Source organism: Episyrphus balteatus, chromosome 3 (genome assembly GCF_945859705.1).
Source record: "Episyrphus balteatus chromosome 3, idEpiBalt1.1, whole genome shotgun sequence".
Lineage (NCBI taxonomy): Eukaryota > Metazoa > Arthropoda > Insecta > Diptera > Syrphidae > Episyrphus > Episyrphus balteatus.
The window spans coordinates 75,996,295-76,021,503 of NC_079136.1; the positions used below are offsets into that span (position 1 = coordinate 75,996,295).

Below are 25,209 nucleotides of genomic sequence, written 5' to 3' on the forward strand. Positions count from 1 at the left end.
TGTCCAAGGTTAGCCTAAGAGAGCCCAAGATTTTTTTTGCTAGCCCACCGTTAGTTTTAAAATTATAACGGAATTATTTTTTTTTAACCTCAAAAATCACAAAAAATCATTTTTTTATTCAGTGTAAGAATTGTTGGTTTTGCAATGCCCAATCTTTTTTCTTTATTCCACTATTTTTCAAAAGATACAACAAAAAACTTTTTTTCATATCAGAAACCGAAAAAATGGTGATTTTTTTCCTGGGAAAAAATCGTAAGTATAAAACCGTAGTTTGTTTGCCCAACGTTAGCCCAGGATAGCCCAACTTTTATTTTCAGTATCCTACGCTTAGTTTAAAAATTATAGAAGCATTAGTTTTTATTCACCTCACAGTGACCCTTTTATTTTTTATTTAGAAAAAGTAAATCTACCAAATGTTATTTATTTCACTTAGAATTCTTACTCGATTGAATGTAGAATGTAGTCCATATAACATTCCTGTTAAAAAGATTGAGTTGATTCGTTTTTATTTCACCTTAAAAACCCCAAAATACAAATATTTTTTGAAGCGTAAAAATCATTGTTTTTTTTGGTTAGCCATATGAGCGCCTAGAAAAGCTACATGTTCAGTAAAATCTATCCAAATATTTTTCAAAAGTAACAACATATATATGTAAAATCGTGTGTGAGGTGATTTCTTTTTGCAGTACACGAATACCTATTACTTTTTTCAACTAACCTCGGTAATTCCAACAAATTACATGCATCACTTTTTTTCGTCAGTTCAAAAATTACGACTAAAAAACTTTTTTTTTAAATTACCAACCTCTTAAAAATCAAAATTAGTTTTTTTTTCAGTGTAAAAATGGTCCGTTTTGCACTTTTTCTCAACTAAGGAATTACCATGGTTAGTTGAGAAAAAGTGTAAAAAAGACAGTTTTTACACTGAAAAAAATTCTAAATAATAAATAAAAAAGGTCACTGTGGTGTATGCGTAATTTTTTTTTTGTGAGGTGAATAAAAACTAATGGTTCTATAATAACATTTTTTCGATTTTTGATATGAAAATAAGTTTTGTGTTGTATCTTTTGAAAAAATAATGGAATAAAGAAATAAAATTGGGCTACCCTGGACTAATGTTGGGCAAACGAACTACAGTGCAAAACCAATAATTCTAACACTGAATAAAAAAAATTATTTTTTGTGATTTTTGAGTTGAAAAAATAGTTCCGTTATAATTTTAGAACTAAGGTAAATGCGTCATGGTATCATGGGCTAACCTTGGACAATAGAACCAGACAGGCTTTTAAAAAGAATTAACATTTTGGGGGTGGAAACATCACATAGCCATGGGCATCGTTCTTTGACTAAGTTGAAGGAGAGAAAAATTCTTCGTCTGATTTTGGTCCCGTCAGTGACAGTGAATTGAATAAAAAAGGACACTTACTTAGGCTCAACGCAGTGCAGTGACTGAAATGGCTAATGGACCTTACTTATTAATATTTCATGCATAATAGTAGAGAAAATTACTATCAGCAATTTCTATGCATTTTACTGTTTCTTTAAAGTGTTCATTGCGTTTTTCTATTTGAATTTTCATATTTTTGCGTTCAATTTAAGAAAGTAAATTTAACACTTGAATTATTATAAAAAAAATCAGGAAGTCATAAAAGGTTAAAATTGAAAATGGCATCCTACATAACAATAAAGAGAACCGAAAGCAGAACTTTTATGTATATGTTACTTTTTTGAACTTTCTATATTTGTAAATAAATAAAATAAAGCTAAGCTTTATATTTTTTTCTTTTTAAGTTTTCATTATAGCCTTATAGAATTATAAAATTATTTTTTACCACTAAAATAATTCATTACAAAAAATAAAATAAAAAACTGGCAATCTGTAACAGGAAAATTCAACTCAAATTGCAATAAATTTGAAAAGGGAAAAGCAACATAAAAAAATCCTCGAAAAGCCGATTTTAGTATCTATTTCAATCTAAAAAAAAAAAAAAATTGCAGCCACTGGGTCCTACAATACTTGGGTCACAAGGCGACATACAGGGACGAATACAGGTTTAATTCTTTGGGGTAGTGGGGGGTGGTGGGGGGTTGTAGTTCTAATTGTTAAGAGGCACGCACACATTTAAATATATTAAATTATCATAAACTAATATTATTTGATTTATGGAGTAAAATAGTTTTGATTAACAAAGTAAAATAAAAGAAATAACAAATAACCTATGTTATGGAATGTATAATTTTGGTCAGATAAGTTATTTCTTTATTCATACTGACCAATGTGGAAATGTTTGACCACTCTGCATTGCTTTTCGCTAGCCCAAAATTATTTAAAAAGTTACAATTGAATTTTTTTTTTTTCTAATTACGGTGCTGAATTTTGAATTAAAAGACCTTCTTCCCTAAGGCAAACGAATCACAAAGCTTTTAAAAAGAAATTTCTTTTGAAAATATATAACTATTGTATTTTGTAAGTAGTGAACTGGAAAATTGCCAAAAAAAAAATTTGAAAGATGAGATTCTTCTTAAACATTTTGCCCACAGTTAATTTTAAACGTATAAGCCTAATTGCGCAAAATACTTCGAAAATCATCAACAAAATTGACCCCGTCAACAAGTAAGTTCACAGAACCATCAACAAAATGCGCCTTACAGCAAAGCCACAGAAAGCTTATTTCATAATTTATTCACTCCATCATATAATCGAATATAAACCTAACTATTCATGCACAATTAAAAGTTCCTTTCTGGAAAACAAAATAAACAACTTCACGGCAAAAACATGAAGTTTGTGTTAGAATCAAACATAAAATGGCTCCATGCAAAATAGATTTTATTAATTTTACAAAACTGTTTGTTTGATAAAAAACTTTTCCAAAATATAATCTATATCACGAAAATTCAAATAGTGAGGGTGCACTTTGTGATAAAAGCATGAAATTAACATCGTTGGTAATACTCAATATAAGAGTTATTTTGAGATATTGGGCCACCTTGTATTCCATCCGGAAGGATAGATACAAGAGTTTTTCCGTGTTGCACTCGATTTGTTGCATATCATAGTATAGGCAATGAAACATTTGTATTAATATGATACATGATTTCGAGGTATTTTCTAACGCCCGATCGAATAAAACAAATTCCAAAATGTAAAAATATATATAAAATATATATGCCGTTCAAAAAAATGCAAAAATTTTCCATGTGCTGCAATGGTACCATTTCTAAAGTGTTCTTTCTCGCTAAAAAAAACACCCTTTGACCTGAAAATTTTTGATGGACATATTTTATTATTTTTTTCAATGGCTTAGTAAACGTGCATACAAAATTTCATCAGCGTACCACTTATTTTCAAGGAGTGCTTGGTAATATTTTGGCTCTTGTTCTTTAAGTATATGTATAACTATTTATAAAAAGTGCAATGACATGACGGTCCAGATATTTTAGTATTGACTTTATTCGATCATCGGGCGTTAAAAATTAAATTAAATTAAAATCATGTATTATTTATTAATAAAAATGTTTCATTAGCTATACTGTGATATGCAACAATGCGGGTGCAACACAGAAAAGCTCTTGTATCTACCGTTCTGGATGGAATACAAGGTGGCCCAATATCTCAAAATAAGTACTAACAATGATATAAATTTCATGCTTTTATCACAAAGTGCACGATTAAGATGCTAAGCCGCTTTACTAAAACAGCTACTGTCTTGTTATTGTTTTCATTTTTATGAGTGCCGCTGGATATATTTTGAAAAAATATATAGGTATAATAAAACTGCTCGGAGATGGGAAAAGAAATTCTCGAAGAGCCTAACCTAACAAGGTTATAATAAAAAAAGGTAACTCAGGAGAAGAATTTCCTTGCATTTTTTTTAAAATAAAAACGCAGAGCAATTGACCCGAAATTTGTTTTCTTTTATGTTAATTTTTGACGTTCGAAAGTCTGCATTTTTTTGACGTTTGACAGAACTAGAAACAGTAGAAACGACTTAGGCCCCAGTTCAATCTAAGACTCCAGTTTATCACTGAAAATGGGTCTTAATTGTCTATATTATAAACTTCAGCTTTGCTGAGTTTAAGGAGATGAGTGTAAAGAGGTCAAAAACATCCTTAACTGTTGTCTGTGACTTGGAATTCACGAAATTCTAGATGGTTAAATGTTCCTCTTATTTCAGAAATCAGAAGGCTATTGTTGCCTAAATATTTTGTTATTTATTGTACAATATTTGTGCTCAACGTTTTAAAAACTTTTGTGAATAATTTATTTATAAAATGAATTTTAAAGAACTGTTCTTCTATTCACATAATTTTTTTCTTTATTGCTGTATGGAAGTTATTGATTACTTATTTACACTATTGTGTTTGCAAAATATTTAAGTTAATAAATCAATCAATCAACGCCTGGAAAACTGTTTAGTTATATTTTGTATATTTTTAAATAAATAAAGAATATTATAATATATTAAATACTTTAAAAGATTGAACTACAAACTACTTGGAATGTTGTTTTTTATTGTTATTTAGGTGTTGGGAAGGCAAAATTAAAACTGAAGCAATAAAATCAACACAACTGAATTAAAATAATATAATTAAATACATTTTGTTTTGTAAAATAATTTCAAACTTACATTTTCGTTGGGATTGGGAGGTACTGCAGGATTCTTTGAGAAGAAACCTCCGAGTAAACCACCCAATATGCCAGAGCCTCCATCTGTTTGCTTTAAAGTGTATTAGTTTATTTATTTCATTAATTTGTTTATGTTTGTGATGTGTAAAATGAAATTGTTTGATTTTAAATATAAAAATAATGTATAATTGTTAAGATCTTATAAATTTGTTTCATGAATTTTTGTTTTGTTTCGATCTTATTGAGAGATATTTATTGAGAGTTTTCAGTTATTTCATATTTCAATCTATTTTTAGTTAAAAAAAAAAAACAATAAAGACCAGAAAAAATTCACAAGAATTACAAGGGACGAAATTGCAACAGAAGCCTTTTGATTCTGGATTAATAATACTTACTGATCAAAAATTGTAAAAAATCGGATCATGGGAACAGCCCCAAAAATTAATTTCAAAATAGAGATGGAGAGTTAGGTGATTGGCTGCCTTAGGTTGTTGTTGTTTATGAATTAATAGTTATCAATGAAGAATACTTAGGTACTTTTCTGTCATGATTTTTTGTCATTAATCCCCCTCCTCACTTAGAAAACTGGCGTGACTTTCGCATTAAATTTGTTGTTAACAGTGTTAAAAAATTATTTTTACATCATCAGCATAAATTAAACGGTAAGAGAACTTTCAAACAGATGGAAGATCATTTTTACAGTGCATTTATGATGTTCATACCCAACCCAGCAGTTTGTACAATACCCCAATTTTTTTTGCTCATGTGATATAGAATTGGCTAAAAATCATAACCCTGATTTTTCACACTCGTGAAATGCACCTTTTGGCCGCCATCATAAATTATAGCATTTTGTATCAAAATTTTGAAAAAAAAGTCCGAGAAAAGAAAATATCCTTAAAATTCTCTACAACTTTGCTATACAACTTTTTCCTGTATCGCTATAATTACAATAGTAATTTATACATTTGTGTTAAAAATTTTGTGAAAAATAATAAAATGCACGCCTTGGATTTCCTCTTGTAACAAAAGGCTATAAAATACTCACTAAGCATTTAATGTCGTTTTCTATTTGCTTTTGAGATTTTTGTGTAAAATGTCTGATTTTTCACTACTAACAGAGTATGAAATCTAGTTTTGTACTTGTGTACGAAATCTGTGCATATAAAAAAAAACCTTTTTAAAATAAAACAACAACAAATGTTCAGACAAATGTCAAACAGAGAAGTGTGTGTGAAAGTGCGTGTGCTTGCATGCGTGAATCTTGATAAAAATCGAGATTCAGATTTTTGAATCTCTAATTCATTTTTTTGAATCTCAAGTCGCAAATAGGTCATGAAATCTGAGATTTTCCCAACTTTCTCCCCTCTTCACCCCCTCTTACGGCCTGTCAGATTCTCAAATCTGATTCTGAATCTCGTCAATAGAAAACGACATAAAATTCAAGATTTGGTAAAAAAATTAAGAAAAAAGTAAGAATCACAAAAATGACAGAGAAAAAAGGTTAGGTAGGTAGGTTAACAAAAAAGTATTTATAACTTTTGTATTTATAGCAATACATAAAAAAGGATATCCGAACTATTGTCAAGCCATAGTTTAATTTTGAAAGTGAAAGATTACAGTTCGTGGTAAAGATAGGTAAGTGTAACTAGTGTTAGTTGTAAATTTAAGGGATTTAAAATAAAGTGTGTTTTAGTTGAATTTAAAGACCTATTATGACTTGCGAATCAGTAAAAAAAAACTTGACGAATCAAAGTTTTTGAGTGATTAAGCGATTTATAATAGGGCCCTAAAATAAATTTTGTTTAATTGAACACATTGAAAAGTTGAGAATTAAACTATGCGAAATAAACTTTATTGCGTACCTTCTTAATAAAACAGTATTATGTACATTGGTGTCAGAATATCAAACTTTTTTATCTGTGCAATCAGATAATTTTGTGAATAAAAAAAAAATGTGTATGGGTTTAAATAAAACAAATACGCAAAGTGATTGTACCTACTTGAATTTAAGGGGTTATATCTAGTTGTAAGTGCAAAAAAACCTTCTTTTTTGTGGATTTTTTGTGAAGAGGCATTTAATTATACAGGGTGTCCCACAGTCACCGCCCCAAACGAAAACCATGGATTCCTGAGGTCATTTTAAGTCGAAAAACTTAAGAGGTAATTTTCTCGTTTTCGTCCCGTTTTCGAGTTACCACGGTTTTTATGATTTTTGTTCTCTTTTCCCTTATCTGGCTTTATCTTTGCCAAACTACGTTTGATTTGAAAATTTTTTTTTACAACCAATCAAGAATTTATTACAGTTTTAGTTTGTCTCAAAACTTTTTTTTCTGCGGACAACCGTTTCTCCACAATTTTGCATCAAACACAATTTTCTTCGTTTTTTAAGTTGTTTTTTACACTTTCATATCATTTAATTCAAAAAAACACGTTAATGAGTATTAATTTTTTGTGCTTTTTATTAAAGCCCAGTTTAATTTCATAAAAAAAATAAGTTTTATTTCATAAAAAAGGCTACTGAAAGTAATTAAAAAAAAAAATAAACAAACTGAGTGAATTAAAAAAAAAAAAAAATTTTAAATAAAAAATTAATTTACATGAATTAAAACTTTTTCTGAGCTATTGTGGTTAAGAAAAGAACAAATAAATAAAGCTCAGAAAAAGTTTTAATTCATTTAAATAAATTTTGTATTTAAAAATTATTTTTTTTTTAATTCCCTCAGTTTGTTTATTTTTTTTATGAAACTAAACTGGGCTTTAATAAAAAGCACAAAAAATTAATACTCATTAACGTGTTTTTTTGACTTAAATGATATGAAAGTGTAAAAAACAACTTAAAAAACGAAGAAAATTGTGTTTGATGCAAAATTGTGGAGAAACGGTTGTCCGCAGAAAAAAAAGTTTTGAGACAAACTAAAACTGTAATAAATTCTTGATTGGTTGGAAAAAAAATTTTTCAAATCAAACGTAGTTTGGCAAAGATAAAGCCAGATAAGGGAAAAGAGAACAAAAATCATAAAAACCGTGGTAACTCGAAAACGGGACGAATACGAGAAAATTACCTCTTAAGTTTTTCGACTTAAAATGACCTCAGGAATCCATGGTTTTCGTTTGGGGCCGTGACTGTGGGACACCCTGTATAAACCTAAAGAATACATATCCATATGGAAAACGTTAAATTTGCTATATAAATATGTATTTTTTAGGTTTATATAATTAAACGCCTCTTCACAAAAAATCTACAAAAAAGAAGGTTTTTTTTGCACTTACAACTAGATAAAACCCCTTAAAAAAGTTGAAGAAAAATTTATGAACATTGAACCATCCTAAGAGGGAGTTAGGTAACGATGAATTACTGAACTATTTAAAATACTTCTATTAACATAAATGTCTGAACACGCTTAATCCCTGAACACGCCCTTCCCTTTTTTTTTAAAGGAAAGAACTAGAAGTAAAGTCAAGACCCTTAGTTGAAAATCTCGAATTTCGAATGAAAGGGTGTCCGCACTACCGAACACAGTTCGTGGTAAAGTTAAGTCTTGCATATTGTTAGTGGTGAATAAAGTGCAAAATTTTTAACGATTTAGTAAAATGCTAAAACAATTTTAGTAAGTTACTAAGGCCGTGTGGGAATTGCGTTAAATAGTTAAATCCGTGTTAAATTTTTGACACTTTTGAGGTGAACAAAATAATTTCAAAAAAAGAATTTATTGTTTAAAATTTTGTCTGCCTTTTTTCTGCCATGATACTCCTTTTTAATAAAAAAAAAAAAACAAAACAAAACCATCAGCAAAAAAAAACTTAACTCAAATTTAACCAGGTCCCGGAGCCCAATAAATTTTTAAGAGCTGAAAATTTTTTATTCACGTCAATAGTGTCAAAAATTTTACACGAATTTAACTATTTAACGCAATTCACACACGGCCTAAGTCAAAACCAGACTGATTTTTAGCTCAGTAAATTACTAAAATGGCTTTAGTATTTTACTTAATCGTTTAAAATTTTGCGTTATTGTGTTTATTGGAGCGAAAGTAAAAACAAATTGAATTGAAATAAAGTGTGTGTTATTTGAACGGAAAATAAAGGTGGAAATTATAGTAAACGAAATAAGTTTCATTGCGAACCTTAATAAGACATTATAGTATCTTGAATTTTTTATGTACATATGTATATTGTTGTTTTTGTCTTGAACGTGTGTTAGTTACACATTTTCTTACTAACCACTTACACTACTTGCACTTAAGATGAGCCTCTGATCTTAGAACGTAACTTGCTTGAAGCTCACTACGTCCGAAATTCTGAAGTGTAAAAAAATGAGGCCTTGAATCAAAAAAAGATGCTGAGTGTACTCTAATCTCACACTGAAAAACTGAGCCATACATACTTTGTTTTCTGAAGAGAATCATCGAATCATAAATGTAAGCAAAATGTTTACAATTTTGACTAAGTTAATGGAAGGTTAAATTTGTGATGGTTCTGAACTTTTAAACAATAATTAACAAATCAGTCATGGCCTCATATAATAAATATGTACATGATAATGTTAAAAAAAAATTAAGGGAGTTATCTCTAAGTTGACCTTAATAGTATCTGAAATAAAAAAAAATTAAACTTTATTTTATGAAAATTTTACCGCAGAAAACTTTGTGAGAAAATCATTTAACTTAATTTTTTTCTGTTGGATATAAGCTCTTTTCGTAATAATTAGGAAACAATTTTTTTAAGAACTGTAACTCGTCTGCTTTAACTGTCTGTTAAATTGAAAAAAAAAAAAACATATGCAAATACACTAAAAGTGCACGAAAATGGTAGAAAATATTGTTAGGAACTCAAAATCTCATAACACTTTAATTTTTGCTCTACAGCATACTGTAGCCTAGATGCTCACACCATGCTCAAACCCAAAAATCTGTATATAAGTAGTATGTTACTCCTATAGAATAAATGGTCAGCTGGTATAAATTAAATTTAAAGATTTTCAAATAAGGTCCTGCCAATTTATGAAATTAAACCAGGCAGTGCCTCTGTGCGCAAGGTTGGGCTCTTATTTTCGACGCTTTAACTGTCGTTCAACACTTTCTCACTACTTCTCTAAAAATACGAAATAAACATATCGTTTTACTATTTTTTATAAACCTATCTGGGAAATATGTAGGCAAGACTCTCTATGGGGGCAAAACCATTTTTGTAGATACTATGTTGTACCTATAGAAAATAAAATAAAATTGACAAATAGCGGAAATGGGCCCCACCTTTTTGCACACGAAGTTTAAACAATTTAAAATTAACTATACAAAAAAAAGAAGGTCAACTACTTTTCATTAAGACTTAAGGCAAAATTGTGAAATACGCAGACGCAATGGTTTTCTACTTCTTCTTCTATCGCTATTGATGCATAACAAGAAATTCACTTATGGACGAATTGGTTGACCATGTTATTAACTAAATTTTTTTTTTTTATTTTTGGAACATACTTTTAGTCGTCACTTAGGCGTTTCGAAACAGAGATAAATTAATAAATTAAACCAAAAAGCCTTGAAACTTGGCGGAGTGGATTAGGGTGACTGCTACTACTACTTAAGGTAACCTCTCGTTCTTAGAGTCATTAAAGGGCCTGGCCCTGTAGGTAAGGGGCTCCTGCTTCTGGGAAACTGCTCGACAGCGACAGGAGTAACTTTACATGAGTGCGAAATAGCACAATATAAAAGGCGTTCAGAATAATAAAATGGGTCAGTTCCACTTCTCTATTGGTTGGATATTTTAAGATCTTAATTAAGGTCTTATCAAGGGTTTCGTTTTATATCAAATAGAAAGAAAGAATACAATTCTGGAGATATAGAGCTATTGATATGTGAAACATTTATTTCAAAAGTGCCTATAAGTTCCTGAGAAATAGCTTCTCACAGTTCAAAATAATTCACAAATTTGAAGTGGACTCAACCCATTTATTATTCTGAACTCCTTAAATTACTATTCAATGCATAAATATAAAAAATATTGAAAAATGGTGCTTTATTTTTAAAGCTACCGAGTAAAAAAGTCTTCTTCTACCAATACTAATTTCAATTATGGCCGCCATGTGCAAAATACCCATTTTCATATCACGATTTTGACACTGATTCCAACAATAAATCTTAAACTTTATAAAACTTAATCTTACCCAATGTAATTGGGTAAAAAATCCTCCCGGGAAAATATATTTTACTGTACCTACACAATGCGCCAAAAGCAGTATACCTTTATCCTCAACAATATCAGTTGAAGTGATGATTGATTGATATTTTATGAAAAAAATTACCATTAGTATGCACACACATTCCTGGTCAATTAAATAGTTTTACCGAAGAAATGAGGCTATGCCTTTGAATAAGAAATTCAGGAATGGGTATTTATAACTCATTCAATACAATCGAAAGCGGCACCTCAATCCAAGAATTTTAGAGAAGGAACAGTAAAAATATTTCCAAATTCCTTTAGATAGTAACACCGAAATGGTAACGAAGTTACGAATAACAGAGTTACGCGCGACAGAGTTACGGCCGTCAAAGTTACGCGAAACCGAAGTTACGAAAAACTAGAGTTACGAATTCTAAAGTTATGTTAAGCTATGACATGTGATTTTTGGGTTGGCAACAATTGCGAGGAACGATATGGAATTATGGAAATACAAACAAGAGATTAACATTTTTCTCATTGGTCAGAACTAAATGAGTTAAGCGAAAATGGGTGTTATTTAATCTTGTAAAATTTTGATTGGATAGGTATAGATATACAAAGTGGGTATTACAAAATACGCTATGAATAATTATATTAATTAATAGAAAAAAAATACGTAGGTGCAATATTAGTTGGACAAATAAGAAATTAATTTCAATTATGTCCCCCAAACTTACATAAGTATACTTATGTTTTTTGTTCTATTTCAACGTTTTTGCGATCTTCTCACAAAAACAAAACCTATCCAATCAAAATTTGACAAGATTAAATAACACCCATTTTCGCTTAACTCATTTAGTTCTGACCAATGAGAAAAATGTTAATCTCTTGTTTGTATTTCCATAATTCCATATCGTTCCTCGCAATTGTTGCCAACCCAAAAATCACATGTCATAGCTTAACATAACTTTAGAATTCGTAACTCTAGTTATTCGTAACTTCGGTTTCGCGTAACTTTGACGCTCGTAACTCTGTCGCCCGTAACTCTGGTATTCGTAACTTCGTCGGTTTCCCAGTAACACCAAAGCCCATAGGAAAAACAGAAATAAAGATGCCAAGTTTTATTCTCATAATACCCATTCCTGTACTTCTTATGCCTAGGGCTCTTCAAGCTTTAAGCCTAGTACGCAGATCGCGCCTAATTTTAGTTGAAATTTATTATCTTCGTTTTCTTGTCACTTTTTTCGTGCACTAAATTGTGACAGATAAACAATGTTTGGAAACGAATGTGATTTTTTCAGTGGAGCTTCGCACAACTCCACTGAAATTCATGAATAAATTTTTAGCTCGGCTAAATTTTAGAGAGAATTTTTATGGGACCTAAAATTTTGCTCGATTTGCGTACTAGGTTTTAATCATTATAGCTACAAAAAAGTGATTATGATTCAGGACTCTTACTTGTTGCTGTGGATTTCCTTGTTGCATTTGTTGTTCTTGATCATGATCTGTTGGGTGTCCAGGTTGTCCCATCATTCCACGTCTGTTGGTCATAATGGTCACAGGCCCTTTTCTACCACCAGTAATGGGTGCCCGAACAACATCTGAAAATAAATATTTTGTTTGGTATTAACAAGAATTTCTTGCAGCTTTTAATAGAATCTGTAAAACCATGCAACTTGAGGTATGACAGTATAACAGTATATAAGAAAAATAAAAAAACTTACTTGGGATCAAAATCGGGGCACTGTCTGCAGATTGGGAATCTCGAGATTTTGTTCTTATTGTTACAGCTCTAGGATTTAATCCTGTTATTTTTCCAATGTCAATCAGCGCATGGTCACCAGTGGGAGAATTGATATCTGTAACTTTTTTGCCATCGGCATAAACTGCGTACCCAGTAACTGGTCCGGAAGAAGAGGGTCTGTTAACTGGCTGCCAAGTGACAAGAATTGTGCCATCCTGGGGGCCTGCTTCCAGTTGTATATCCTTAAAAAAAAAGATATTGTAGTTTAATGTTTTTTTTTTTATGTTATTAAAACCTGTGGAGGATCAGGGAGTCCTTTAGTAAGGGTTCGAAAATCTGCGTAGGCACCGGGAGCTTCTTCCTGTGGCCGATTTCCAGTGGCAGGAAGACAACCAGTTGCTCTTAAGTGTTTTGCTCGTACAGTGACTCTATATTGTGTGCTAGGAGATAGTCCAGTAATAGTATGCCGATATATTCCAGGCTTAACAACCCGAACTTCTACATTATTTACACAAATAATGTGTTGATGATTTGAATTGGCTGGAAGCCATGATATAACGGCAGAGGAACATGTAATATTTGTAGCTCTAACTGCTGATGGTCCTAAATGTGAGGTATCTCGACCAATAATCATTGTACAAGCAGCGTCTCGAGAAGTTTTTCGGGTTTGTGCAACACTACATACGCTTATTCTATGAGGCTTTAACAATATACAAATTAAATTATTTTAATTGATTTTTATTTGTGTTGTATTTTATTTTCTTACCCTTGTAGAATCAACACCTTCTATTAAAGCACGCGTCCTTTCAGTGGCCTTAACTGTGACTTTTAGTACACCATCGACATAAACGTGATAGCTTTCAACATTCATATAGTTTGTAGGTTCTCCTGCCGACCATCCAATAAGTACACTTTTGTTCATTTGCCTTTCCAGAGTTAGGTGTTTTGGTGCCGGAACTAAAATTAAACTATAATTTCTTAAAATAAACTTATATTTGATGATGAGTTGAAAATGAGACATGTATTTTTGAAAACTTGTTTTTCTATTTTGATGATTTTTTAAGAAGCTCATTGCTTTAAGCCTCTTATAAATCGGAAATTATTTAACGCAAACTAATTTCTTCAGCAACTTTGCTTCTAATCAGGCATGTTTAATATAAATGAACGAAATCGGGGCATCCTTATCTTGTGCACTAAACTAACAAAGCCATTAAGTTCGCATTTTGTATGAAGCTAATCAAGAAAAGGCACCTAAGCTCAGAAACCCTTAACTATAAAAAATCGAAATCGAATCTAAATAAAGTTCCAATTTTGTAAGCTATTTTTCAAATGATCGTCGATATCTTCTCCTGATCTTGAACAAAAAAATAGATATCACATGAGTAGAAGCAGTTCCAGTTGTTATACTAATGCAAGAATGAATGACTTAATTTTCAGTGGCCCCGCAGCACGCGTGGGAAGTTAGAACTATCACCATTGACTTGCCAGCGCTTACTCCAGGGGGTACATTCTATAAAAAACGAAACGAAAACGATCGTTCGTTTTTGAAAAACGAAAGAAAATTTGCTACAGATACAGAACAAATTCTTTCGTTTTTCAAGTTGTATGAATCAAACCTTTCGCACACACGAAAACGTTTGTTCGTTACAGCCATACAGAATCTCACCCCAGATCTAAACACTATCGAGCATTTTTAGCTTTTGGGACTTGCTTAATTGAAAAGTTACAGTCAGAAATTCATCTCCATCAACAGTAAACGAAAGGCAGTGAAATTCATAAAAAAAATAATAATGCAAAATGGCGGCTAAAAACTAAAATAAAGTTGAAATCCAGTCAAGGGTCTACATTTATGGGTTTTTTTGGGTCACTGATTTCTAATTTTGTATAAGAAATTATAAATTCATTATAGCGGCAATAAACTGGCGGCAAAAAAGAATAAAAAATATTTTTGAATCATTAACAACATAACATCTACTGCAGTTCTTTATATTCAACAGGAAGCGGTGAACTCACCGATTCTCTATAGTATTTACACCAACAATCTGAAAGTGGGAGCATTAAGCTAGTATTACATGGTCAATGAAATCGATAAACGTGTTGACTCTCAGAAGAAATGACAATTTTTTTTGGTGATGCAAGTGAGCATGTAGTCCTAGCTTAACTCAAGCAAATGCGTATGCCTAGCTCATGGTATACCATGAGCGATATCTAATAGCTTACAGAACAGCTCTAAACATTTAGGGCCATATTCATAGACGCTGTCTAAGCTGCTTCTTCATTAAAAAAACAGTTTTTCATTTTAATAAAATACAATCACTACGATCGTCTGTTGGGTGTTTGGGCGCGGATAAAACGTCTGTCATGGATATTTTTGCAATCAGGGAGTCAAGAGCAACAGGATCCAATTGTTTTTAGGTGGTTACCCCAATCCCTGAAAACGGGTAAAAATGCGCGTTTTTGGGCTCGTTTGTCGGGTGTTTGGACGCGGTTAAAACGTCAGTTATGGATGTTTTTGTAATCAGGGCAACAGGGGCGTCAGGATACAATTATTTCCAGGCGGTTACCCCAATCCCTAAAAACGCGTACAAAACGCGTTTTCGGGCTCGTCTGTCAGGTGTTTGGGTGCGGTTGAAACGTCTTTCATGGGTGTTTTTGTAATCAGGAAGATGAGGGCGTCAGGATCCAATAATTCCAGGTGGTTACCCTCACTAAATCAATTTTCAGAAAAAATGTACTTTTAATTCACATTTTCTCTGCAAAGGCACCGGTACATGCTGGTGCTGGCACACGTTCGTTTTCGTCATCACTATGACTAGGACTTATTCTAACATTAAAATAAATCGGTTACCTCTCACGCAAAAAATCTGCTCCCAGGTCTCGGTCTTACTTAACAAATCACAACTAATCAAAACAGAGAGCTTTGAGGTCATCTCAATTCCAATGGGAAATAGCTGTCGAGTTCGAACTCATATATATGAAACTGAGTCCAAGATACGCTCTTCTCTATCGATTTCATATGTGTGTTCAAGTCAAGCTCAAACATCATCACAATAAATTTCATGATTTTCAATGCATTCGTAGATGAGATGAAGTAAATAAAATAAATTAATGTAATCAAATTTCCTTACCATTGTCATCGACATCACTTTCGTTTTCAATCTCCGTTTGAGATTCACTTAGTCGAGCCAAATCTTCTTGCGTGTGTGTTAGTAAAGGATTGTTGGGTGGCAATGAGGGCATTGATGTTGTATCACACTGTAGTGATCCATCTTCTGCATCTCTCAAAGTGGAGAGAACAGCTTGGTGAAATTCTAGTAGGTCCTCACCTTAAATTTATTATTAATAATGTAATTATATATTCATAGTTGTCGTTAGCTTCTTTTTTTACCAACTAAACGTTGAACAAACGAAGCTGGAACCAAGCCCCTCCTTCCATCAAGAAGTTCAGCATCTAAATACCCACCTTGAGGTTCACCACCAGACCAAACCAGTAAATAATCCCCTCCACTGAGAGACAGTTCACCTTCGGCCTCTCTTTAATTTTGATTAATAAATAAAACATTATAGCAATATAATAGTAATCTTACTCTGGAGGATCGTAGGGAAACCTTGCAATGAATACACAACATCTTCCCTTTCCAGGTATATCTAACATGTCCACCTGCGGCTCAGAAGTACCATTAAATATATTCCCACGTGCTTGAATATTTCAAAAAAACTCAATTTAATAATAAATAAGTGTGTTTTATTTCAAAAACATTCATACTTTCGATATCTATTGTTGATCCTAATCCTATACCTCGCTGAAGATGCATTAAATTTGGATTTAAATTATCAACGTATTCATCAAATCCCCATGTGTTTAGAGGTGGTATCGGTGAGCACGGTGAACTTCGGTTGCCATAACGCATTAAGGAAAAGTCACCATCATCTAGCATTTTAGATTTTGTATTTCGAATTGTGCTTGCATAAGGTAGTGAAGATGTTGGTCCTGAATCAATAAATGGCGGGGAATATGTGCTTTGTAATCCAGGTATCACTCCGGTTAGACCGTGCAATGAAGAGCCAGTAGTTACACCCGTTGAACTTGGACCATTTCCCAAAATCGCACTCGTATCTATCATACTACTGATATTCGGATGCATATAAGAAGATGTTACTGAAATACCACTTAAACCTAAACTGTAACTGCTTGATGCGGCTTGATGTGAATTATGAAGTGACAGCATGGGCATTGTTGTGCTCTGCAAATTGTATAGTTGTATTGTTCCCCGCTTTTTTTTTTCAACACACAAAAAAGATAACAAAAATTTAAATAAGGAGGACTTGTGTGCAACAAGGACTGGTTTATCATGTATAAACATTTTTTATGCAGATGAAATTAAGAAAATCCTTGTGATTTGACGGGTGAAATGCAAAACTTTTCAATTGTCCTTAAAAAATTGTTTTAAAAATATGTGAATATAATTTGTGATGGATTTTAATGTATTATGTATTATTATTTGTGATTTTGGCAGAGCTATCCGTATTCGCATGTATTACAAAAACAAAACAAAGCTCCAAATAAGAATAGAGCTAAATCCAACTGACAATATCATTTTGATAAAGTATATTTATTTCTTGTTTTCTTTACCTTGGTGAGTGAAATATACATTTCTGTTTAATGCTAATACTAAGAAAATCCAACAGAGGATAGCTATACCAAAAATAAACACCTATCATGTTTTAGAAAAATGTAACCTCTTTCAGCTGGACCTGGCTGCTCCTAGCGAGCTCTTGAAAAGCTAAACACTAACAATGTTGATCTTTAGCTTTTTCAATATATTAATCCACCCCTTAATATTCTTAATATCAATTTAAGTTATTTTGATGAATAATTTGTAAAAATCTAGTTTTCTCAATAATTATTTTTTAAACAAAAACAAATAAATCTAGATTCTTTGGTGTTTTCATATTTTTACCAAAATAAAACAAAAAAAATTGTTCTATGTAATAGAAAAAGACATTTTTAAGTTTTTATTTATTTTTGTGATTTAATATCATTGGATCATAAGTATGCATTTAAAGCGCAGTGAATTGGTAGCTAGGCAAGATCATGTTGACTTTAATTTAGAATTGGTTCTCAAACATGTTTCCATCTGAGCGCTCAAAATAGGCTCAGTTCAGAGAATTTTCAACAAGCCCGAGCTCTGTTCAGACCTTTGTTCGAAACGAAAAAGTTATCTACTACAAATCAAACAATCTTCCCTATCAGGAGTTAAATCCTCGTTCCACCCGAAAAATTTGAGTTTCACACTTTTCACAAATCGATTACAGAAGGATTAAAAGTCGTATCAGAACCTTCAGTGATCAAAATTGAAATGAGCATGATAACTTGGTTGAAATTATTTAAAAAAAAAATTGAAAAATAATATTGAATACTATTTTTGTCAATACAAAATTAATTGATCCAGAAAACAATTGATTCCTTATCAAATACTGAACTGAAAACCATAATAGTCTTATGACTTCTTGTTTTTGAGAAAAATGAAAAATAAGAAAACTACTTTCTTACCAGATTTTTATATTTTGACTGTTTATCGGTAACTTTTTCATTAACAGTAACACCGATATAGAAGATCTTAAATATTTTAAAAGTTGTTGACATCAGGTGTGTTTTTTATTACAACCGGTCTTAACTGGACAAAAAAAAAAACGCAGTGGGGGCTAATCAATTTAGATGTTAAATGCAACTACAACGTAGTCCCTTGGGATAAGTTTTTTAGCCCGGATATTTCTCTGGGCTTAACTTTTTGAACAGTTTTAAATCTGTGCCACTAATCCGGGGTTGTAAAAATATGAATTTAAAATAATGCATTTGGAATTAAAAAAAAATATTTATTGCAAATAAAAAAAATTTGCATTGAAAAAAAATGTATTGTAACTGAAAAATATTTGCATTAAAAAAAAATTTGTATTGCATTGAAACAAAAATATTTATTGCAACTAAAAATATTTTGCATTTAAAAAAGAATTTTATTGCAAATGAAAAAAATTGCATTGAAAATAAAATTTTTATTGCCAATAAAAATATTTTGTATTGAAAAAAAAAAACTGTATTGCAAATAAAAACATTTCGGCATTGAAAAAAAAATCAATGCAAATTATGTGCATTAAATATTTGTTTTAATACTCGTCGAATTTCTTACAAACTTGACTCTTTGACCTTATATATAATCTTCAATATAGAAATTCGATGAGTATTAAAAAAAATTTAATGCACCTATTTTGCATTGAATTTTTTTTTTAATGCAAAAATTTTTTTATTTGCAATAATTTTTTTTTTTTCAAAGCAAAATATTTTTATTGGCAATAAAAATTTTATTTTTAATAAAAATTTTATTTTCAATGTATTTTTTTTCATTTGCAATAAATTTTTATTTTAATGCAAAATATTTTTAGTTGCAATAAATATTTTTTTTTTAATGCAAATTTTTTGAATTTGGAATAATTTTTTTTAAATTTGTAATGGAGAGTAAATGCATTGTAAAAATTACAACCCTGTACCAAACTATTTTTTTTTTCATAAATTGTTTAGAATTTGTTCACAAACGTGAAAACTGACGTTTGCAATGACAAAATGTATTTTACTAGTTTTGCTAGCATGCATTTTTGTATCTCTTTGATCTTTGTAAAACATACATGAAAAATACAACAACTAACTCTTTGTATTAAATATCGAACTTTGTTGGTAGTGCTTATGAAAAAAAGTTAGGGAAAACCACAGTACACATAATATTTTATGTGTACTGTGAGGGAAAACAGCTAAAAAAAAAGTATAGTTTTCTTATTTATGAATTTTCTCAAAAACGAGAAGGAAAAGAAACTTTATATATATATATTATATATTGAAATTAAGTATGCAATTCTGGCTTTTGAAAAAGGTATAATTTATTACTTTAAGTGTTGCCGTTGCTTTTCATATTTTTTTTATTTTATTTTATTTTTTTTTTTGAAAATTGCCCCTCCCAAATTTTGGCGCCCAATTATCGTATTAGTGCCCCAAAATTTAACATGAAATCACTATATTACCGGTAAAGAATTTTTCGGGTGAAACTCTTGATATGGCTGAATTATTCAAGTTTTACATCTATTCAGGAGACGGGATAATTAGACTTTGATTTCTTCAGAATCTTTCAAAATAACTTTGACGTAAATAACAAAACTATCAAATAAAATAATTGGAATTGTGAAATATAGTTTTCAGTCGAATTTAATTTTGCATTATATCATTCTTCGCGGTTGTTGTTTAATTCAAAACCTTCACTCATTTAAAAAATAAAGTAAAAACAAAGAAATAACATTATTACCTGGCTTAGCGATGGTATGTGCTTTAGCGAGTAGACACTTGGTGAAAGTGAACTGATATTTATTCCTACAGGTCCACTAAGTGCCTTATCGACACATGATGTCCCTGGATATGTGGAAGTATTTGAAGGTTGATAAACATTGCTATTTAAATTCGATGAAATATTCATTGAGTTTGTAGACAGCAATCCGGTTCCAGTGCCCATTCCATTTGTTGCATTTGTATTCGTATTTGTTGGAATGTTATATCCCATCAAAATAGATGATGTTGACATAGCTGAAAACGAGATTATTAGATTATTTTTTGATAGGGATAAGAAACTCAAAAAATTCCTTACTACACAGAGAAAAATAAGGCACTTAGAAACAAGATCATGCTCTTTTTAAATTTATTTACTACAGTAAAACCCGGATAAGTACCTCACCTTAAATGTCCCATTTTGATAGGCACTAAAGCGGGTAAGGTACTTACAAGAACCCGCTTAAGTGCTCATAGGCAGTTATCTCTATATTTATTTAATAATAAAAAAAACATGTTTGATTACTAAAAACATAATCTTCACAAAACAAAATTACTTTGAATGTTAAAAATAGCCAACTAACTAATTTCTACCTATGTAGAATTTTAAAGCGGTTTAGGAAACGAAGTTTTTCTTACAGTTCAAATTTGTTTCAAATGTGTACTTAAAAGAATTTTTTGCAAGTAAATTCCATTATAAAATTTGAAAAGCCAGGCAATTAAGCGGGGAAGGTAGTTAAGCGAAAGGTACTTAAAAGATCAATTTTATGTGAATAAATGCTTAAAATTTTGGTTCTAAGAAAACAAAGGTACTTATGCGGGTTGGGCACTTAAGCGAGAGGCACTTATCCGGGTTTTACTGTATTTCTAATTTTTCCTTATTTCGTGACCTTTTTGAGTAAGTAAAATAAATTTTACAATTTCGTGGGCTTTAGGTCTTGCTTATAGTTTCTAATGCTTAAAGTTCGTACCAGTCAACGTTTCAGGTATGAATATACCCTTCTTCAGGACTAATATTTAGAAAACTTTACAACCTCTAAAGGCTTCTGAACAATCGTTATTGAGTTTTAAAATAATATACCTACCATAAATAAAAAGAGACAACGATTGTTCAGAAGCCTTAAGAGGTTGTAAAGTTTTTTAAATATTAGTCCTGAAGAAGGGTATATTCATACCTGAAACGTTGACTGGTACGAACTTTAAGCATTAGAAAATACAAGCAAGACCTATAGCTACGGTGACCATAAGTCCCGGTTTATCCGAGACTGTCCCGTATTTCTATAGCTTGTCCCTGGTTTTTATTTGTTCCGTATTTTCACATTCTCTGATGTTTGTATTCAAAATTTTAAATACTTTGTACGGAAAACATGAAAACAGTGGTTGGAAAATAAAAGTTTTTCTAATTTTTCGATTAGAAGCATTTGTTTTTAGTTCCAGCTTGTTTTTGTCAGGTTGAAAAGCGCACCAGGAAAAGTTTGATCCGTGAAACATTTATTTCAAAAGTTCCTTTAGTTCCTGAGAAAAAGCTTCTCAAAGTTCAAAACAAAGCACAAATTACAAATGGACTTGACCCATTTATTATTCTGAACGCCTCATATGAAAGTGGAAAAAACTCAGTAATCCAGTCAAATAAGGGTTTAACCTCGGAATGAATGTTAGTAGACATTTTTTTTGCTCAATATCTTCCTTTTGCCATTCTATAACATATCTCAAAAGTCTAGAAAAATCTCATGTCCGCTTGTCGCTATTTCAAGGTCAAATCGCGAAATGGAGATTTTCAAAATTAGCAAAAATAGGCTATGGTATTATATACACATATGATACATGATTTGAAGGTATTTTTTAATGCAAATTCCAAAAAATCTAAAATCAAGACAATCTGACGTCTCTGGAAAAAGTTATACCTGTTTTTCATCTGTCAACTCATATTATTATAACAGTTGCAAACTTACTGCCGAAAAACCCTTAAAAGTTATGGTAGATGAACCAAATTTTGCATGAAGATTTTAAAATCCATCATTATTAAAAATCAAAACAATCCATTACAAAAAATATATATACCTACGAAATAATGGTATTTTTTTATGGAGGGGCAAATTTTAGGATATGCACTAAAGAAGATTCTTGTTCATCTTAGGAATAAGTGCTAATAGGCTAATTTTTTCATTTTAATCTTTGTTTGGATATTCTTTAACTACCCTCAAAAATCTAAAAAAATCTCATGTCCGCAAGTCCTACTTTTCTTGGTTTGAAGATAAGTTGCAGATTTAAAAAAATTGAAAAACTACACTTCAGATATTTGTGTCAGATCAACATGAATAAGGTGCATTACTTTTCAAGGATGGTCAGGTTGACTTGTTTGTGAGTTTTATTGGAATAAGTGTTAAAGAATACCTTTATATCATGTCACTTATGTTGGTATACATATAAAAATTTAAACTTTTCTTATTAATTTTTTAAAATCTGCACCTTATTTTCAAACCAAGAAAATTAGGACTTGTGGACATGAGATGTTTTTAGATTTTTGAGGGTAGTTAAAGAATATCCAAACAAAGATTAAAATGAAAAAATTAGCCTATTAGCACTTATTCCTAAGATGAACAAGAATCTTCTTTAGTGCATATCCTAAAATTTGCCCCTCCATCAAAAAATGCCATTATTTCGTAGGTATATATATTTTTTGTAATGGATTGTTTTGATTTTTAATAATGATGGATTCTAAAATTTTCATGCAAAATTTGGTTCATCTACCATAACTTTTAAGGGTTTTTCGGCAGTAAGTTTGCAACTGTTATAATAATATGAGTTGACAGATGAAAAACAGGTATAACTTTTTCCAGAGACGTCAAATTGTCTTGATTTTAGATTTTTTGGAATTTGCATTAAAAAATACCTTCAAATCATGTATCATATGTGTATATAATACCATAGCCTATTTTTGCTAATTTTGAAAATCTCCATTTCGCGATTTGACCTTGAAATAGCGACAAGCGGACATGAGATTTTTCTAGACTTTTGAGATATGTTATAGAATGGCAAAAGGAAGATATTGAGCAAAAAAAATTTCTACTAACATTCATTCCGAGATTTACCCCTTTTTTCTCCTTATTTGACTGCATTACAGTTAAATTTCAAAACTTTTAAAGACAAATTAAAAATTGAATTTAATATTACAACATTTCAAAATTATTTAGAATAAAATTAAAATGTTAATAAACAGTTCTCGCTGTTTTCATTAAAAAAATATTTTTTTTTTAGAAGTTATTAACAGTACCTATTATAAAACCGTTTTCTTGGTTTCTGATTTCCTCGTAAGCGACTTGAATGATTTCAACGATTTCAAAAACCAATGTTTTCAAAGCAATCCAATGAATTTTATATTTGTCCCGGGTTCCGCTCTTAGAATTATGGTCACCGTACATATAGCCCACGAAATAGTAAAATTAGCTTTAATAAGATTTCTTATAAAAATAAATAGAACTCGTTTAAACTCTGTTAAAAACAAATTGAACTTAATTTCAATGAAATATGAATTTTATTCTTAGAAAAATTTAAGTGTACCTATCTGTTAAAATTAAAAGATTAAACAAAAATAAAAGGTTGTTGTTAACGTTAGTTTAGAAGTTTTTTTTAACCTTGAAATGGGAAAACTGAAAGTTTTTGTAAATTCTATATTTTAGAATTTATAATCAGAAAAAAGAAATATACATAATATTAATTTTTGTGGTATGTATAAAAACATCAAAGTCAGACCTTTTTGAAGGATTACAAGTTTGGCCTTTATAGATTTATTATTATACTTTTTAACTTATATCTATACAGTTTTAAATAAAAAAAATCCTTAAGCTTTAGAAAACAAAATTACCATTTTTTGACAAGGATTTATAGTCAGTGGTTCCCATAGATATGATATTAGAGTTAGGGTTTAACGACGTTGTTCCAGATGTTCTTGGTTCTTCTAGCTCTGCTAAAACTCTGTTATCCTGTGAATAGAAATGTATTAAATTATATAGTAACCAAATATATGAAATTCAAAACATATTAATATATGAAAGAAAGTAACACGATTTGTAAATCAAGAACCGAATTAATCATAGATTAATTACTGAGAGCCCAACTAACAATTTTACTTCCACGAGGTTAGGATCTTTAATTTCTTGCAGCTATTACCTCTACAGGGCTTGTATTTAGTTTGTGAATCGAAAATTCAAATTTTCGAGGCTTAACTTTCGATAACCGCTTCCTAGAAACCTAGTGCAAGTGGAATCTAAAAATTTCTACAAGCATTAATGAAAACATTTCGTTTAAATTTCAATATGGCCACATGAAATTCCATTGTAGAAGCACAAGAAATAAAAGCCAATAACTGACTTCTTTTAAATGGCTTTGCAAAAGAAATTGTATTAGAACTGCTTACAAAATCTTTATGAATGCTTTGTATTTTTACTTGCGATATAGGTACTATAGGGCAAGTTTAGGATTCGTAAAAAAAATCGAACTCGAGATAACAATTTTACATGACATTACGATTATGGAGAATGCCAAAAAAGTAGGTCCGGCAATTCTGTCTGTCTGTCTGTCTGTCTGTCTGTCTGTCTGTCTGTCTGTCTGTCTGTCTGTCTGTGTGTCTGTCTCTATCTGGAGCTGCAGCCTAAACGAGTAAAGTGATTTTCTTCAAACTTGGTAGTTAGCAGTTTTAGGTGATTCCCTAGAGGGGAAATCGAAATTTTTTTTGTATGACCAAAACTAACGGTACCTGCCATATAACGGAAATAGAAAAGTTAATTTTTTTCAAAAACGGCTCTAACGATTTTGATTAAAATTTTTGTGTGTAGTACTACACATAAGAGCCAACTTTTTAAATAAAAAAAATATTTTTTGTACCGTTATTAACGGTACCTGTCATAGAACGGTTTTTTTCGTTTCTGAATATCTCGTACAAAATTAACCCGATTTAAATGAAAATTTTTATACAAAAGTGTGTAAGTAAAGATAATAATAAAATTTTAGAAAATTTTCAAAAAACGCATTTTTGGTTTTTTTAAAAATATTTCAAAATTTTTTTTTGAAAAATCAATTTTTTGAAAACGGATCAATGAAAAATTTTGAAATTTAGTTTTTATGTGTAAATTAATTATTTCTTCAAAATGGCATACCAACTTTTTTTTTGAAAAATGTTAAAAAATTTTTATATATAAAAAATTATTTTTTTAAAAAACGGCTCCTACAATTTTCGAAAAAAATTTTCTAAAAATACCTTTTTATACAAGAAATAAAATGGCATATTTGTTTTTTTTTTTAAGATATATT

General features: G+C 30.5%; 1 protein-coding gene across 1 annotated transcript in view; it reads right to left on the minus strand.

Moving 5' to 3' along the window:
- LOC129913549 (uncharacterized) overlaps positions 1 to 25,209 on the minus strand; it is a 52,675-nt gene that overhangs the window by 19,681 nt on the left and 7,785 nt on the right. Inside the window, exons 5-15 of the mRNA XM_055992284.1 lie at positions 23,765 to 23,882; positions 19,883 to 20,157; positions 16,300 to 16,807; positions 16,121 to 16,232; positions 15,922 to 16,067; positions 15,662 to 15,859; positions 13,300 to 13,490; positions 12,829 to 13,233; positions 12,514 to 12,775; positions 12,248 to 12,390; positions 4,632 to 4,721 (exon numbers count right to left, since the gene is read on the minus strand). Coding sequence (XP_055848259.1) covers positions 4,632 to 4,721; positions 12,248 to 12,390; positions 12,514 to 12,775; positions 12,829 to 13,233; positions 13,300 to 13,490; positions 15,662 to 15,859; positions 15,922 to 16,067; positions 16,121 to 16,232; positions 16,300 to 16,807; positions 19,883 to 20,157; positions 23,765 to 23,882 — 2,448 coding nt within the window. The remainder of the gene's footprint in view (positions 1 to 4,631; positions 4,722 to 12,247; positions 12,391 to 12,513; positions 12,776 to 12,828; positions 13,234 to 13,299; positions 13,491 to 15,661; positions 15,860 to 15,921; positions 16,068 to 16,120; positions 16,233 to 16,299; positions 16,808 to 19,882; positions 20,158 to 23,764; positions 23,883 to 25,209) is intronic.